Source organism: Motacilla alba, chromosome 2, assembly GCF_015832195.1.
Source record: "Motacilla alba alba isolate MOTALB_02 chromosome 2, Motacilla_alba_V1.0_pri, whole genome shotgun sequence".
NCBI lineage: Eukaryota > Metazoa > Chordata > Aves > Passeriformes > Motacillidae > Motacilla > Motacilla alba.
The window spans coordinates 58,676,359-58,694,176 of record NC_052017.1 but is presented as its reverse complement, the minus strand read 5'-3'; the positions used below and the strand labels follow the sequence as shown (position 1 = coordinate 58,694,176).

The window sequence follows — 17,818 nt, the reverse complement described above, 5'->3', positions numbered from 1 at the left end:
GGACACACGGATGGAGAGGGACTGCCCAGGGAGGCCACACAACTCCGTGGCAGACGTGGATGGTGAGAAGAGAGGGCCCAATGGAAGCATTCCTATGGAAAGCCGGAGAAAGCTGGCTGCATGGCAGTGAGAGGGGGGAGACACATCCTGGCACAGCACTGGTGACAAGGGAGGATTTCTAGCTGGGATGCTTGCCTATGCAGCCCTGTGTGGAGCAGAGCCTGCTGAGGTCCCACCAGCTCTGATGGGATTTACCCATGAGGGACTAGGACTGGTCAGTGAGGGACTAGATTTGGAATGCGGGAGCCTTATGTCTGGTCTTAGTGCCCAAACTGGCATGCAGTGATACCCACAAAGGGAAGAGAAGGATGATGGGGAGTGAGGCAGCAGTAGCAGACACATCTCCCTGTTGTCCACCACTGACCTCTCCCACATGTGGGCTGTGACGGTCAGTATGTCATGTGAGGGCCCAAAGAACTGCTTAGAATGAAGCTAGATGTGAAGACCTGCTTCTTGCATCTTCCCTGGGAGGTGAAGAAGCTCTACAAAATCATCAGCCCTGTCTCAAAAGCCACGGGGGGAGGCCGATACTGGTCCCTGCTAACTCAGCACCAGAGGTCACTGAAAAGTACTCCAAATACTTTCAAAGCTTTTTTTTTTTTCCCTCATTTTTTAGCTTATTTTTACTTCGGTTCAAAGAAGACGTCCTAAAGTTCGAAATAATGAAGGCAAATGGTGGCCGTAGCACTTACAGGCAGGATTTGGGGAGGAGATGTAGGGAAGCAAAGCAAAGAGGGCCAGCCGGTGTGCGAGCGTCAGGACAAGAGTCCTGTGGCAGCACAGGACAAGAGACCTGGCATCGGGGATGTGGCTTTTAGAAGCGCCGGGGTGCGTTTGCTACAATGATCCACTGAAACAACAGCCGTCTAAAAATAAGGTTGTTTTCTGTACTAAGCTCCTTTTAACTTCGTTAGTCATCACCGACTCCCAAAATAAGCTCCGTGTAACAGTCTCTCCTAGTAGCGGCTGTAAACAAACTCGGGAGGCGGGAAGGAGGCGCAGGGCCGAGGGAAGCGGAGGCGGGGCGGCCCCGGGGCGGCCCCGCGGGGCTGCGGGGGCGGCGGGGCCGGGAGCGGCGCGGCGGGGCCGGGGCGGGAGCTGGGGGGCGGCAGCGGGGCCCGCGCTGCGCCGCCGCCGGCTGCCCGCGCCGGCTGGCGGGGCCTTGGAGCGGCGCCACGGTGGTCCGGGCAACGGCATTAAACAGGAGGAAACAGACGGGGGATTCCGTCATTTCGGCGGAGAGCGGGGAGGGGGGACGGGGGACGGCAGGAAAGGAGAGTCCCGCCGAGAGCAGCGCGGCTCTCGCCCGCCCCCGCCCCAGCCTCCCGGGAAGCAGCCGTGGTCTTCCCCCCTGCTCCCCCCGCGCCGGGCAGCCCCGGCAGCCGCCCCGGTGGGCGCGGGCCCGGGCACGGCGGCCCCCCCGAGCGCCGCCCCGTCGGGGTGCTGAGGGGGGCGGGCTAGGCTCCCTCAGCGCCGCCCCGCGCCCTCCCCGCCCCGCGGCGCCCCCTGGCGGCGCCCTGGCGTCCCGCGTGCGCCACGTCCGTGTGGCGCGCGCCGCGTGCTTGAGGGGAGGCTGGGAAAGGCCACCGGGGGCTGAGGGCTTCCCCCCGCTGTTCTCCCGTTCAGTTTTCCTGGAAAGAAAAGCGTCGCCCTTTTGGTTCAGGTTTTGCGGTTTTCCCACCCGACGGAACGGCCGAGGTCGGTGGAGGGTGCTGCGCTCCCCGCCGGGTGCGCTCCTTGCTGGGCACCGTCTTCCGCCGCTCTTCAGTGGAGGAGCCCGCCCCGAAGAACCAGCCGCGGGCTCCCGTTCCCCAGAAGCAGACAGGATTTCTTTTATACTGGGTTTATTTCCAAGCACACATGGGTGTCAGGGACTAGATTTATGATTTTTTTCTTTTTCTTCACACACCAGATATATGCTCAAAACCCCCCCAATGGCCCGCATGTCCCATTCCAAAACTTTGGTTCCCTCCTGCCAGCTGTGGGGAGAGAGGGAGGACGGAGCGGGAGCGGGGAGTGAGGGGAGCAGGGCTGGGAGCGGGGGCGGCGCGGGCCCTCTCAGCAGCTCCTGTCCGGGAGGCTCCCGCCTCGGCCGGGGTATCACGGCCGCGTCGGGGGCCGGGACGGGGCATCCCGGAGATGGGAGGTGAGAGGAGGAGTCGCAGTGGGATCTCTTCTTCTCCCTGCTACGAAGTGATGAGACACAACTGTGTTGCTGAGATATTTACAGAATAATAATAAATAATAATAATAAAAAATCTGGAGCGACTGAAACCGAGTCCGCGGGTCTGTTAGTAATTTAGCAGAATGGGATTTTCCTTTCTCTCGCCTGCCAGTTGATGCTCATTTCCAAATTTCCACAGCGGGGGAAGCCTGCGATTTTTTACATAATGATTTCAGCATGCGAGGCTGCCTCGCCTTTTTTTTGGGTTTTTTTTTTTTCCCTCTCCCTGCTTGCCTCTTTCGCACCCCGGTCTCCTTTCTTTCCCCACCTTCACTTTGCGACCCCGGCGCGCCGCCCGTTCTCCCGCAGGAGGGCACCCGGCTCCCGCAGGCTGAGGGGACCCCGCGGGCGGTGGCGGTGGCGGCGGGGCCGGGGCTGGGCGGGCGCCGTGCCCCGTGGAGGGGCGGGCGGCCGGGGCCCGTCGGTGCCCGCCGGTGCCCGCCTCCCGCTGGCCGCTCGCCGGCGGCGGGGCCGAGGCCCGGCTGACATCACGGGGCCGGGGCGGGGAGAGGGGCCGGGAGGGGAAGGGAGGTTGGGGGGGGGGGGGGGGGGGGGTGTTTTCCAGCTTTAAAAAGGCGGCGCCGGGCGCGCAGCCCTGCGTCAGAGCGAGACTTCCCCGCTCCGCACACTCACTGCCCCCGTCCCCCGGCTGCAGCTCTCCGCGGGCGGCAGCGCCCGCCGCCCCGTCCCGCCGCCTCAGCGCGGGCAGTGCCTCCGAAGTCCCCACGCACACCCGCCCTCCTCTCCATGCCCCGTCCCCGGGGGGGCGGCGGCGGCGAGCTCCTGTGCCTCCGCGGGCGCGGCTACCACGCCAGGGGCGGCGCGGTCCCGGTCACCGGGTCGTGAAGGCGGGCGGGGGGGGGCGCGGGACAGGCGGGACAGGCGACGAGGGGCCGGCAGTGGCCCAGGGCGCGGCGCCGGGCTCCGCCGCCCCGCCGGGTGGATGCCAAGCGCTGCCCCGCCGGCCGCCGCCGCGCCGCCGTCGCGGGACCCATCCAGCGGGAGAGAAAAGCCGGCGGCGGCCCCGCAGGACGGCGCTCGCCCGCTCGGCAGCACCATGAAGGCGGCGGAGGAAGGTAACGGGCGGCGCTGCGGGGGGCGGAGGGCGGGCGGGCGGCGGTGTCCCCCGGTGTTTCCCCGCGGCGGCCCGGAGGCTGGCCGGCGGCCGCTTGCCAATAGGTGTCTCTTTCGCCTCTCGCAGGGCGCCGCCGCGGCCGCGCCGCTGCTCCCGGCCGCTTCCCGCCGGTCCTGGGCCCGGGCCCGCTCCCGGAGGGGCTACGAGGGCGCCTGGGATCCTGTCAGGGGCGCACGCTCGGGGATTCCCTCCCCATCCCGGCGTTTGATTTGGGGGAAGTCAGTGTAGAACCCATCGTTGCAGCCAACTCACGTTCCTGGGAAAAGGAAGGAGTCCCGGGCAGTGCCAGGCGCCGTACCGGCGCTCCCGGCACACCGAGGCAGGCGGGCACGTTGCGGCCGCGCTGCGGGGCTCTGCCGCCCCGTGTCCCCGGCGGGCGGGCGCGCTGCCGCCGCCGTCCCGGCTCCGGAGGAGGGCTTGCCCTTCTATCCCAGCTCTGAATCACGGCTTCTTTCTCTGCCCCTGCTGCGAAAAGTGCCCTGAAAACTCAGTAGCAAAGTTTCTAGAGGGACAGACGGTGGGAGCGGAGCTCGGGACCCGCGCAGCTCCTCCGGGCTGAACTTGGCCCCTGCCATGTAGGTAGCGTCTGGCTGACTTCGCTTTCCCCTCTTGCCAATTGGGACACTGTTCTCCCCTTGGAGCATCGCTATCCACCTACCGCCGAAACTTTCGGATCTTGCTGCTGCTTACGGCTCCTTTCGGCCACGGCAGCGGGACCTCGCGGGCATCCCCGCCGGACATCGCCCCCGCGCCGCGGCAGGTGTGGGGCAGATCCCGGCTCCCCGCTGCGGGCCCGACGGCTCCCTGCTTCCCTCCGGGCTCACAAGTTTCCTCCCTATCCGGTGGTGCCGCCGCTTTGCAGCGGCTGCTGCTGGGGCTCGGGCAGGGCGCAGCGAGCTCTCACGTCCCGGGCAGAGAAAGTTGTGAAGAGGCGATGGGGGGGGGGGGGGGGGGGGTTTGTCCATGTCCGCCGCGTTCTTTCCACAGCGTGGGACAACGGGACTCCATTCCCCCCCGGGTTTGTCCCTGGAAAGCTGGAAGGGAGCTCAAGACCCATCTCTCCCTCTCTCTCTCTCTTTTTTTTTTTAATATTTATTTTTACACAGTTGTTTTCACCCTAGGGGGGTTCATTGCAGTTGACAAGATTCTGCCAGTGAGAAATCTACAAGCGCGGCTCTGACTGTGGCTCCGCTTGTGAAGCAGAGAGCCTTTTGGGATGGAAGTTAATTATACTGTATTTAATAGAAGTGGCTGGCGTGCCAGTCGCACATTCAGACATCCGTGGGCTGCGTGCACGGCTCTTCCAATGCCCTGGGCTCCAAGGGTACTGAATACACCATTTGTAAAAATTACATCCAGAGGCAGCTGACATAAAAAGCATTCTACAGCCTCTTGTAAAGGAAAAAAAAAATCCCCCTGCTTTTATTTCTGTGGCATCTCTGATGCCTATGTTAAAATGTTCCAACCCTCGTCGATAGTTCTCTTCTCCGGTGGTGTATTTTGTAAGGGACTAAGAAAATGAGTCCAGCCAGAAAGAGTGACCCAATCCAGGAAACACGTAGGGGAGCCCTGCATGTCAGGATTGCTGCTTGCAAACTAAGGTGCCATTTGATTGCCAAACTACAACAATCAAAGAAAATACCTTATTTCTTGATTAGTCTGGGAAGAAATGTACAAAGAGTTCCAGTGGGAGGACCTCGTTTTTTTCTTTGGGTGGTAGCGAGGTGTGGTGTCCTTTACCTTTGAAAATGCCAGTGTTTATGCCAGGTTTAATGCCATGGACAAGCTACATTTCACTTCAGGCTGGGGGGCTGCAGATGGAGCAGACCGTCTGATGCATCCCTTGTTGAACCCGCTTTATGGAGTTGGAACAACTCCAGTTAACTCCAAGGAGAGGCTGGGTGGGCAGCGGCTGAGCTGGCAGATCGGTCCATGGGTCGTGCAAGGGCGGCTGGTGACACGGAAACGGCCTTGCCAGGGCACGCTGCCTCTCCATAGTTCGTTTCTCTTTCCTCAGTTCAATGACACTGTTTCGAACTGGACTATTAGCAGGAGGGCCGCTGTTACTCTGTCCGCACATGTGGTATCCTTCATTTCTAACCTTTTCACGGCACATCTTTCCTCTTTCTCCACGGGAAGGGTGCCAATCGAAATATTTCATTGACATCACTAATACTAATGTCACTGGCAAATCAAGCCGTCTGTAAATAGTGTGGGACAATTCACCAGTCGTGCAGGGTACCACATGGGGGAGAGGCGAAGGATCGAGGGCAGCAGGTACTTGGGAGCTTCTCCTCGCCTCCCCGCCGGGGCACTCCAGGAGATGGGCGTCTGGAGCAGAGCGGCGTCAGGGAGGGTTGGCATTGGCGGGACCGGGGGCCTGGCGGCTGGGGCGAGGCGGCTGTCCTGCCTGTAGGCCCTGGGCAGGGGGACAGGAGGCACATTCGTACCCGCCGCTGGGGCAAAGGCTGAGGGGCATGCCCGGGTGAAGCGGGCCGCTCCTCCTTGCGGCGCGGCCTGAGCCGGCGCCCCGGGGCGATCGGGGTCGGGGCAGGCGCAGAGGGAGGGGTTCCCCTGCTGCCAAGGCCTTTAGCACACTCGGGTGAGTCAGCCCCGGCACTTCGGCACTCACGGCCCCTTCGGGGCGAAGCCCAGCTCGGCTCCTGCGAGAACGCAGCCTGCAAAGAGGCTCGTCCCGGCGAGGAGGGGGAAAAAAGTAATGGGCTCAGATGGAAAAAAAAATCGTGTTTTCCTGGCACTTTAAAACGGAGATTTCGGTCGCAAGCCTGGAAAATGGTATTCCCTGAGATTATAAGAGAATAATATTTCCAAAACTGCTTAAAAAAGCTGTTCCTTTTGAAACCCGACCTGAAGCTTCGGCAACTGAGGAGCCGAGACGAGCTGCTGGGGCGGGCGCTCCTTTGCCTGGTGGGGACCTTTAGACGGGCCCGGTGTAACATGACAGGAAAGCACCTCGAAACATAAAGAAAGTCTTAATTTACTTTTTCCTTAATTTGTATCCCGTACGAGCGGGAAGAGGGACAGGCCGGGCAGAGCCGTGCCAGCACCGCCACCGGAGCCCTTTGCAGGCGCTCCCGCTGTGTGGCGGCGGCCCGGAGAGGACCTTTCCTTCCCCGGCGCACGGAGGCGGCCGGCAGCGTTCCGAGTCCCGCTTTACTGCGCTTTTTATAGCAGCTGGCACTAGTGGGTGCTGCGACTAAATGAAATAAATAATAAATAAATGAAAGCGGAGCCTCTTGGCTCACAGACGCGGCGCGGTGGGCATCCACGGAAGAAACTTTATCAGTCGTTAGCAAAGAGGGGACACGCCGGTGTCCTCCTTGAGCGGGCTGAGCAGCCCTCCCTCCCCACTTCCCTCCCGCTGAAGCGTGGAAGGAGCCGCTCCGGCCCCCCGCCGTTACCGCAGGTCGGGAGCAGGTGAAGTCCCGCTCCCTGCCCACCCCCGGGCTCCCCATCCCGCCCACGGCGAGCCCTCGGCGGTCTGGGTCTCCGCCGGTGCCGGCTCCCCTGGTTGGGGCGAAGGCTCCCCGCGGAGCACGGGCTGCGCTGCAGGGGCAGAGCCCCGGCGGGAGGGTGCGGGGGGGCCGGGCAGCGCGGTTGTTTGCATCGACCCGGAAACATCAACAGCGAGCGGGAGGGCGGATCGGAGGCGGCGGCAGCGGCGGCGGCAGCGAGACAGGCCGCCCGTCGGGGCCGAGATCACGTTACCGAGCGCAGCAGCGGCCGCCGTCCCACGCCGTGCCGGGGCTCCGCGCGGCCCGGCCCGCCGGCAGCAGGTGTCCGGGCGCGACGGGGCGGGCCGCGGCTGCGCCACCACCGCTGCCAGGGTGCCGGAGCGTGGCGGGGGTCGCTGCGGGAGCCATGACGGGCGTGGAGGCCGAGCAGGAGTTTGACTTCGATTTCCTCTTCGAGTTCAAGCACAGCGATGAGGGTGGAGGTGGGTCGCGGCGGGGCGGCCGGGGCACCTCCGGGAGTACTAGCGGCGGGATGCTGCGGGGAGCCCTCCTTGCGCTGCCCCGTTCGGGAGGGGATAAGGCTATCTCCCTTCCAGGGAGCGGGACGAGGGAGCCGGCAATCCCGCTCGGACAGGTCTGCCCGGCCCCGGGCGGCGCTTGTCGCCTCAGCCGCGCCGGGAAGCGGCGAGCGGGGCCGCGGCGAGCGGGATAGAGTCCTGACCGGGCTGCCGGCGCTCCTCTGGCGGGTCCCTGGCAGCAGCCGAACGAGGTGCAAGGGGAGACGACCCGGGGGGGCCGCCGGTGCAGAGTTTTTAGAAGTTTGGAGTTGTTTGAGATGTCCGGACCTCCGCGCTGACCGCTCGCACGGCTTCCCCGGTGGGCTTTGGGTCAGCCGTGACAGAGATGGGCCGGTTGAGAACTCACTTGTGCCCCCTTTCCCCATCCCCCCGTGAGCCGGAGTTAGGCTCAGGGTTTAGCTTGAAGGTCATCCGCAAATAAAAATAACGGGCGTGAATTTGTCACGCGTCACAACTGTTTCCAACTCTGGTGTCTCGGTCCGGCTGTCTGTTTTTATGGCTTTAAGCAATGCTTCAGGTGGAAATGAGGCGAACAAGGCTGGAACTGGCAGAGAGAGAAGGTTGCCGCTTCCTGGTGTGTGGTTAACTCGCTGCAGTGTCGGTGATAGCGGGTCACCCTAAAGAGTCTCTTTTGTTACTTTTTTGTTACTCTCTTGTACAAGTGGATGACTTAACGCTGCCTCAGAGTAGGGCTGTGTTTGCTCTGTGCCTTATCTTTTTGCCTGTAAATTCTAGCAGGTTTGCAAATCCTTGCCTGCCTAACGCAGCCTGCCAGGGTATGAGTGAAGGTGTTTGCACCTTCCTAGCTCTCCCCAATTGCCCACCTCTCTGGGACAATGTCAGTATCCAAATAGTTGCTATGAGCTTCTAGTTTTTAGAAGGAGGCAGTTTTTAAAGTTTCACACCAAGCTTTTCAATATGTGCTCTAGTGATTAGACACCTAAGTGTCTAAAGTGGAGTGGCCTAAGCAAATTAAGTGTCAAAGTCCTAGCGTGAGAAAAGTACCTAACTCCATTAGGCAATTTTGAAAGCATGAATTTAAACACAGACATAGATGTGGCTTCATCTTGAGCAATGTAAGACAGCCCTCATCTTCTCTAAAGACCCTACAAGCTACAGGTGTTCAGCATTCCTATTTAAAGTATGTAAATAAAAAACGATGGTGCTCAGTGCCTTGCAGGATCAGCCCGTTAATGATAGAAAGGAATAAAACTTGCTTACTGTGAAATTAACTAGAGGGAAAAAAGGAGCTTTTTAACTGCTGCAAAAGGAAATGTAATATCTGGAGATGTGCTCACAATTCAAAAGGGTCCAATTTCTTGTCCTAGTTATACTTAACGTAAGTGTGGATTTGTTGGAGCAGAACTGATGCAAACCTGCACTGGTCTATCTGATAGTGCGGTTTGGCCCAGGATATTAAAATACCCTGTTAAATGTGTCTTGGTAGTCTGTACACTGGTCCTGGGTGCCTCTGTGAATCACAGTCATAACAGTGACGCCATGGCAAAGGCATTACCTGCCTTTCATCTGCATCAGGACTGTCTAAATATCCTACATAGCTACATTATGTGATGCAGGATTTTATTTCTACCTGTCTCATTCACCCTGGTGGGGAAAACATCAGCACGTTAAATTTGCTGACTATGGATGTGTGTTTGATGAATTTTGTAAATATGGAAGTTTTGGAGAATGAGCTTATTTCAGAAATTCTAGCTGGTGGTTTTTAGCCCATAAACCAAGGTGTCTCTCTTGTTCCTAGTTCTGACTTTGAAGCTTTTATACTTGGTGGACATATTTTCTACGTGCTGCTTGTAATTTTAAGATACCTAAATATGTTTGGAAGGCTTTGGATCTTGCCTCTTTCTTTTGTGTACTATTGTACACAAACTATGAGTTGTATGATGTTATTTTTCTTGGGCCTTTAAAAGTTGGCTTTAAAAAACTGCATAATAGTTCTAAAAGTGGCTGTTCCTTGTCATGTGAATTAAGGAACTTGTTGCTTATAGCACTTGAGCCTGTCTCTTAATTTATTTTTTTTAAATTGGATTCCAAAGGCTCGTCTGAGCTTTGTATTGCCTATTAAGTCTGGGCCGCAGCTCTCCAGTGGGCTGCAGTGTTTGAATTTCATCCTACTCATGCATTACAATTTGAGCAAAATGCTGGGCCCACAGTACTTGTCCCTGTTATTTTGTTTGTTTACCTATTTATTTTTAATACAAGATCTAAAAGCACTGACTTTGCAGTCAGCAGAGGCAAAGCCCACCCCAGAGCTGGGGCAGCCTGCCGAGCCCCCAGTCTCCTGCCTGGGCTGCATGGTAGGGACTGGCTGGGAGTGGTTCCCAGCTGTGCCATGTCACCAGTGCCTTCCAGCTGTATGCCAGAGCAGGAGGCTGTGGAAGGGTGTGTAGAAGAAGAGTGTAGCCAGTGTCCCAGCAGCAGTGTGGACATGGACATCACCTTCCTCTGGAGCTGGAGGAAGCAGTGGAGGGGCTGAAGCTGCCCTGAAGGCACTACTCTAGACCCTTTCTCTGAGCTAATTTCTGAAACAGATGAGGTCTTACCACAGTTGTACCATGTCAGGGTTTTTTTCCATGACGGGCAGGAGGGAGGGAAGTGGTAGTGGTTGTGGTGACACTGGGTGGTGCGGCCGAGTGGCAGGGCAGCAACAAAAGAGAACTGATTTTGGAAGGAGTGAATTCTGATCCCCCTGGCAGATCTGCCCCTTGATGTGACCAATGCGGCTGGGTTTTGCCAAGTAGCACCTCTTTTGCTGTATTTCCTGTCTCCCTGGTTGTTTGAATAGAGCGTGAAGCTGCAGCATGTTTTGAATAATCCAGTGTTATTTGTGGCACACTGCAGTGTAATTTAATGACCCTTCCTGAGCAAATGGCCAGTATCTGAGGGCAGACTAGAGAGCAAGTTTAAAAGGTGTTGTTGCTCATCATTCCGAACTGTTACCTGCTATGACATGCATCAGCTGGAGTTGCTGTGAAGCTGCCACAGCACATTAATTTTTCCTAAGTACCGTTTGCCTTGGAGTTGTTGCCAGAGAGAAAGGTGAGCGTGGGATCACAAGTGGATGACACCAGAGAGGGCTGAGCTGATAAACAAGAGAAAGAGAATAGCTGGCTGTGCTGGTTACCAGCTTGGAGGCTCGTTTGCATTTGCAGAGCTCCCTGGTCGCCTCCGGAATAGCAGCTGCAGTAATTAACACAGCCTTTCCATATCTTCCGAGGGAAGGTGCGCGAGACAACTGCCAAGGGCTGCCTCCTGGGATAGAAAGTGACAGGTTTCCCATGTGGACTGGCTGTGGCCACAGGGCATGTAGGGTTTCCCTCTGTCCTGCAGGAAAGTGATGCTGCTGCCATAATAAACCTCAGGGAAGGCTGATGTATTGCAAGCACAGCTTGGGGCTGGAGCTGGGTGCATTTCCAGACTTCTGAGAGGAACCTGTACACCAGGATTACCCAAACTCAGAGTTCAGCAGTCATTGTCTCTGATACAAAGATTTTGCCCTCTTTTCCCAGTAAAGTAAGAGATACTGGCATTAGGGCATACGTATCTGGCTCGTGTCCTGGTGACACAGAGCCTCCCTATATCAGGAAGAATAGAGATGATGATTCCTCATCCCACCACAGCTCAGAGCACCAGGGGCATGTTGTCCTTGGTTGAGGGCTGCCCATTTCCCCCATGGGCAACCCACCAATATCTCTGGATGGCAAAAAGAGTCACTTATGCATCCCTGGGACAGGGGAGCAGAGCTGAAGGAGTGCCTTCAGCAGGCAGACAGCGAGGCGAGGCAGAGATGATGCCATGTGGACCAGCTTTGAGATGCTGGTCCCTGTAGAGCAGCAGGGATGGAGGCATGCAAAGGGCAAGTTGTTCCTTGTGCTTGGTCAGCAAGCCCCTTGGCACAAGGCTGTGATGTGATCTGTTGCCTTCCAGGTTTTCCACATTGGCTGTGCAACTCTGCTCTTGCTTTTATACACCCGGCACTGTTAAATGGTTGGAGAGCTGGCCCAGAGTGCGCTGCTGGCAGCGCTTGATGCCGCGCGTGCAATAACCAGCAGTTTCAGTGGAATTTCAGCTGTCGCTGAGTAGTGAGACATCCATGTTTATCCTTCACCTGGCCTCTGCCAGTTGGGCTGGAGAATAAGTGGTCCCAGAAACCAGAGCAGATCAGTAGATCCATCTTTTTCCAAAATCCTAGTTAACTGGAACCAGTTGGAAACTTGCTGTAATGGAAATTTCGATTGTGTATATTTTTTTTTTACAGAATTCAGTTGATCTTTTTCTTTGCTTTAGTCTGCCTCCACTTTTGTTTTTTTGTCCAGTTTTTTTTTTTGTATTCCAACTTTTCAGGGAGGGAGTAAGGCTCACTTATGTAAAAACATATATCTTCAGTTGCATCTCTGAATGCTGCAGTCTCCCAGAATCCTGAAGCAATGATGTTTGAAGACTCATTTTTTTTGCTTTGAAGGTTCACCTAGGAACCATGCCCTTGAGACCAGCTCTGTCTGTGTACATCCCCCATCCCCAAGATATCTTGTCTTGTTCTGTTCAGTTAGTGACATTTTCAAGGATGCTAATCTGCAGTCTCTTGCCCAACCTGACACACCTCTGGGCCGTGTTGTTGAGGAGAGCTGTGCTTTTGTGTGTTGTGCCATGTCCCACCATTTCAGCTGGGTATGTTACTAAGTGAGTATATTTGTGCAGCACCTCATGTCATTCTTTGTTGTTTGTTTGTTTCTTCCAGAACACTATAATTATGCATCTTCAAATGTCAATGCTGGTTTGCCTCTAAATGTGGCACATTCCTCATTGTCAACTCCATGTCATGGCCTGCAGACATCAAATCCCGTCATTTCAGTTGTCCCATCGACAAACCATCCCTCTGGATATGGAGGACACATTGACAGTGGAGCCTCTGAGTACTACCTGCCGCCAAACATGAGACCTAATGGAGCTCCAGCGCTGGAGAGCCCCAGAATTGAGATCACGTCTTACATGGGATTGCATCATAACAACAACCAGTTTTTCCACGATGAGGTGGAGGAAGCCATCCCTAATGCCAAGCGGTCGCCTTCCACTGCCACTTTGAACTTGCCGAACATCGAGGCATATAGAGACCCGTCCTGCCTCAGTCCAGCGAGTAGCTTGTCTTCCAGAAGCTGCAACTCTGAAGCGTCTTCCTATGAGTCCAACTACTCATATCCATACACTTCACCTCAGACCTCTCCGTGGCAGTCCCCGTGTGTCTCTCCAAAGACCACCGACACAGAGGAGGGCTACCAGCGCAGCATGGTGGCCTGTACTTTGCTCAGCTCCCCGAGGCACTCTCCATCAACGTCTCCCAGAACGAGCATCACAGAGGAAAACTGGCTGGGGGCTCGCAACTCCAGGCCTCCGTCTCCCTGCAACAAAAGGAAGTACAGCCTCAATGGCCGGCAGACCTCCTATTCCCCACACCACTCCCCCACTCCTTCTCCACAAAACTCACCGCGGGTGAGTGTCACAGATGACACATGGCTGGGGAACACAAACCAGTACACCAGCTCCGCCATCGTCGCTGCCATCAACGCCCTCACCACTGACAGCACCATTGATATGAATGATGGGATTCCCATCAAGTCAAGGAAGACCACCATTGATCACACCCCATCCATGACTCTCAAAACTGAACCGGCTGGCGAGGATCATGGGACCATATCGCCAACTGCCGATTTGTCACCGGAAGACTTCTCCAGCTTTCAGCACATCAGGAAAGGAAACTTCTGTGAGCAGTACTTGTCTGTGCCACAGCATCCCTACCAGTGGGCCAAACCAAAGCCTCTATCTCCAACATCCTACATGAGGTAAGGAACCCCTACTTAGAGGACAATCCCAGTAGTATCTTTGTTGCATGCTTTTGTTTCCTTCTTCCCCTTCCTGTCTCTGTTTCCTGCCAAATGTGCCCATCCACTCACTCCACTTAACTGTGTCTTGTGACACTGCCTCTGTTGTTGGTGTGGTGTAACCACAAGTCAAGGCTTGAAGGGTAAAAGAGGCTGTTCTAGGAGCTGGCTATGCATAGGTTGTAACCAGTTTTCCACTTTCCAGGGGATAAGCCCCAGGCCAGGAAGTCTGGAAATCAGGCGTTCAGAAGCTCAGGGAGCAGGACAATTTGGTGCCAACAAACCTGTGGCTTTACTTGAAGTTTATTATGTCTCAGTATTTTTATATTGCTGGACAAGGATATGATCTCATTATGGTGATTGTTGCAGGGCCTTTTACATTTATGCTTTGTGCACAGTGAATACAAGTTAATTAAGAAGATGGTTCTTTTGTGAATTATTTCAGCTTATCTGAAATTATTTCAGCTCATCTGAAGGCTGTCTATCAATATTTTTCTGTCTCTTCTGGACAGTGATTCTCTGTTTTTTTCTGTCTTCCCTACAACTTCTGTTTAAAGAAGAAAAACTAATTTTTCAGCTCATAGTGGTTCAATCTGTTCATCACATTTATTTATCACAACAGGACTCTGGGTAGGAAGCAGTACAGAATAGCTGAAATCTTAATTACATTCATTGCATTCTCTTTCTGTCGTAGTTATAGACTTTATTTTGGAGTGTTCTGGAAGCTGTAATATACAGAAGCATGTGGTGCAGGAAAATAGTTCAGCTTTCCAAGGGCTTGTAGGCTGTTCCTAGTCCCTGGATCTGATGGTCACCTCCTTTCCTCCTCTCCAAGCACACCCAGCTTCTTGCTCTTGACAGTGAAGCTGCCTTTCTCAAAATGAAAGCAGTAAGTGTGTAGCTGAAGTGTTGTAGTTAGCAATGCATTTCCTGATTTTCAGCCTTGTCAGTCTCACCTTTTTTCAGCCAGCACCTCTCTGCCCTGTGCTGTCTCCTGAAACTGAGGTGGAGTGGTCCAGAGCTCTCTAGGTTGCAGCACACTCCCCTTCCTCATCATTATCATTCTCATTCTCCTCTGCATTGCCAAGCTCCTTTCAAGACCCTGGCTCAATTCAGCGCTGGGAAATGCAGCAACCCCTTTGGGTCTGGCCACTCAGAGTTAGGCACTCACTGTCTTTCAGAGCTGGGGTGGAGACTTCTAACACCAGGCAAATCCCTCAGAGCCTTCCCATTCACTTAGAAAAAGCCTTTTATCTTCACCCACTGCAGTGCCAAGTAGCCCATGTTAATCAGAGAGGCTGGCCCTCAGCTGTTTTGTCAGGGGCAGCTTTTTGTTGATGACTTCAAGGGCAGGAATAGGACAGTTTGACCAAACAGGCTTTTATCTTTCCGTTGCAGCAAGCGGCCGTAGGCACTGTGCCGCGGTCCGTCAGGAGGCACCCGGCATGCCTGTGCGCTAACACAAACAAGAAAGGTGAAGTGCACAGAACGAAGCCCCACTATGTTGTGTATTTAACATTTTTTCCACTGTTTTGGTCTTGTATAAAATATGTTTCCTGGTTTGCAATATGTTTCCATGTGATCTCATTAACTCGTGCTCTAGGGCAGTTGGAAGTTACTGTTGAAATGAGATTTTAAAGTTATTTTACCAATCAGATACACTGACAGTGCTTCCTTCCACCAAAAATACTTCTCATTTTATGTATATGAAAGAACTGGGCAAGTGAGCACGGACGTCAACAGGATCACGGCCTACGCAACAGAAACTGTTATTTTAAATCTTTCCAAAAAAATTGGTTAAGAATTTGTCACAACAGAGCTGGATTTTTTTCCTGTTATGTTACACATCTGTTCTATTTCAAACGCGAGGACTGGAGGGGTGGATTCCAGCAAACAACTCAGGCTCCAAAATCTACCCGGTCATAATGATTTTGAGATAACCAGATTTGATTACCTCCTCTGTCTCTTCCTGAATATGCGGTACAGTTTTCATCAAAAGCCAGCATGCCTTGGAAAATCACTGACGCCTTTCCCTCCCTCTCTTGCATTCCCATCTCTTTGGGAGCAGGAGGAAGCAGGCTCAGGCACACCACCAGCTGAGTGCTGTCTCCATTCCCAAGGTTTTATAGTGGGCATCAGTCTTAAAAGAAAACTGCATTTTGCTATTGTTACAAAAATTGATTATGTTTTTAATTTGTCATAATTAAAGTTCAGTCCACTTTAGGCTTTTCAAATCCTGGAGCAGGGGAATATAAGAGTATATAATGAGGCTATAATGATGCCTGCCTTAACAGAAATAGTCTATGTGTTTCGTGAGCTTGGATGCTCAGCCCAGTCCCCAGGCCGTGGGCTCTGTGATGCAGGTCTGAGCTCACACATCTCCTTTCAGACTATGAACATGTGACTGCTCCTGCACGGGACTCGCGTGTACAGAGGATCACTCACAGGACAGGGTGGCAGGATGGAGCCTGACATTGCAGCTGAGGCTTGAGCTGCGCAGGTTAACCCAGGGCTGGTGGGGATTTGGCTGCAGTCCTTTGGTTGCAGCCCAGGGCCTTGCACCAAATCTTTGGATGTAGAAAATATTTAAAGACCAAGCAGACATTTCAGGGGAAGCACTGGAGCAAGCTCTGAGGTAACAATGAGAATCATACCTTTTCTAGACCAAAATGAGTTATCTAAATATACCAGTCTGCCTCAAAAAGCCCTCGAGGTAAATCATGATGCAGAGTCAAGAGATGGTCTTTGTGAAGCTCTCTTTCAGCTTTTATCTCCAACATATTTTTTTTATTTTGGTATTTGTGCATTGTGCTGTCTCACTCAAATGCAACAAGTTTCTGTCTGTAGTATCACTCTTAGAGTTACTGTAGGAAATAATTTTAAGAGAAGCACTCTACTGGGCCGTTACTATACAAGCAGGGCAGGCTCTGTGTTTCTCAAACCTTTGCTGTGTCAGTGGTGTTCCTTCTGTGCCGTTTCTCCATCTCTGCATTACAGTGCTATGTAATGCAGAATGTCTTGTGGTCAAAAATGTCAAAACCAAAATGGAAATACAGGACTGGACTTCTGCCCTCGGCTATGGGGGCACTGTTAGTGACTACTTCCAAACTTATCCCATTTTTTGTATTCTGTATCTGCTCATAAGCAGGTCCTAAATCACCCTGTATCACAACAAAAACTCTAGTCACTCACCAAAGTGCCATGTTTCTGAGTATCTTACACATTTTATATGACTTCCTCTTCACCTGCTGTATTTGATTAAACACAACCTGAGATTTCCTGAAGGCAGTTTCCTACTCTTTGAAAAGTAGTGCATTGTATTTATATCAGGTGTAATCAGTTTAATCCAAGGAGTGTGTTGGCCTTTAACACTTGAGCTTGCACTAAATGTAGTGTTTTTCAAGAGAAAGAGAAATGGTTGGGTTTGTTGGTTGGGCGTATGGCGTATATGAGGTCTACCACACAAAAAGGAGTTTCCAGGAATAGACAGGTGACTTTTAAAAGCTCCCTATGGTGTTTACTTCCACAGTTTATTGTTTTTTAACAGTCAAAAGCCACATTTTCTTCAGCTGCAGCCTCTTTTTCAACCTCAAAAATATGCATGTATGTTTTTGACCTCACAGGCACATGGTTAGGTAGTTTTACATACGGAGACTGAAGTCTGTACCTAGAGAATGTATGGTTGGATATCTCTCTGCAAGTTGCCAAAGCACGTTTGACTTTTGTCCACATCAGTGAACTTTTTTGGGGTATTTTGTGGATTTTTTGGATTCTACTTTTGGGACTCTGACAGTATTAAACTCAAGAATGCAAAAGTTGAGGCCCCAAATGATACAATTTTCTTACAAACTATGACTTTAAAATGTTGCAGACATTTTTCTTCTTTCTTTTGATTTGCGGACCTTTCAGATGCTTTTGATTTTGCGGGAGTTTTTTTGTTTGTTTGTTTTTGGGTTGTTTTTGTTTTGTTTTTGGGTTTTTTTAGAGGTGTTTTGTTCGAGATCATGATATAGAGGGCAGACCTACTTGGGAAAAGTTGAATTTCTCAAGAAAAAGGTACCAGCAATCTTAAGATAAGATCAGATGAGATGAGATAGTCAGTGGTGCAGCAGTACCGGATTTGCTGACCTGTGCATCCATGGCGAACTTGCGTGTTTATGGCAGGCGAGAGGAAGTTCCTCAGACAAAGCAAAGGCAGGGCTGTCTGGGCAAGACTCAGTGAAGTGGGGACTTGTGGCTGTGTGGCAGTGGCCATCTCCTGGGACTCATTACTGTTAATTGAGGGGCTGGCATTGGGAAGTGGACAGGGAAGAGCCCAAAATGCCGCTAATCTTTTTTTCTTTTCTGCTATATTCCTGCTGAATAGGGATGTTTGGATGCTTTCAACATGTTTATTTTGCCATCACATAGCAGTGACTTTTTATTACATTTGGTTGCTGCACCATAAGGCT

At 53.4% G+C, this 17,818-nt stretch overlaps 2 protein-coding genes across 7 annotated transcripts in view; one reads left to right on the top strand and one right to left on the bottom strand.

Moving 5' to 3' along the window:
• Positions 1-1,926: 1,926 nt before the first annotated feature.
• Positions 1,927-3,033, bottom strand: LOC119696946 (basic proline-rich protein-like). The gene is made up of 3 exons (XM_038126905.1): positions 3,016-3,033; positions 2,553-2,879; positions 1,927-2,246 (listed from the first exon to the last, which is right to left on the bottom strand). Exons 1-3 carry the CDS (start codon positions 3,031-3,033, stop codon positions 1,962-1,964), a joined length of 630 nt encoding a protein of 209 aa, XP_037982833.1. The 3' UTR covers positions 1,927-1,961.
• NFATC1 (nuclear factor of activated T cells 1) overlaps positions 2,867-17,818 on the top strand; it is a 111,217-nt gene continuing 96,265 nt past the window's right edge. For 3 of the 6 annotated variants that reach the window (XM_038126022.1, XM_038126026.1, XM_038126041.1), the window contains exons 1-2: positions 2,868-3,360; positions 12,230-13,328. In XM_038126022.1, coding sequence (XP_037981950.1) covers positions 3,228-3,360; positions 12,230-13,328 — 1,232 coding nt within the window. In that variant the 5' untranslated portion in view covers positions 2,868-3,227. Of the gene's footprint in view, positions 3,361-7,102; positions 7,378-12,229; positions 13,329-17,818 lie in introns of those variants that run through there. The other 3 variants (XM_038126015.1, XM_038126033.1, XM_038126017.1) reach the window with 3 other exon arrangements.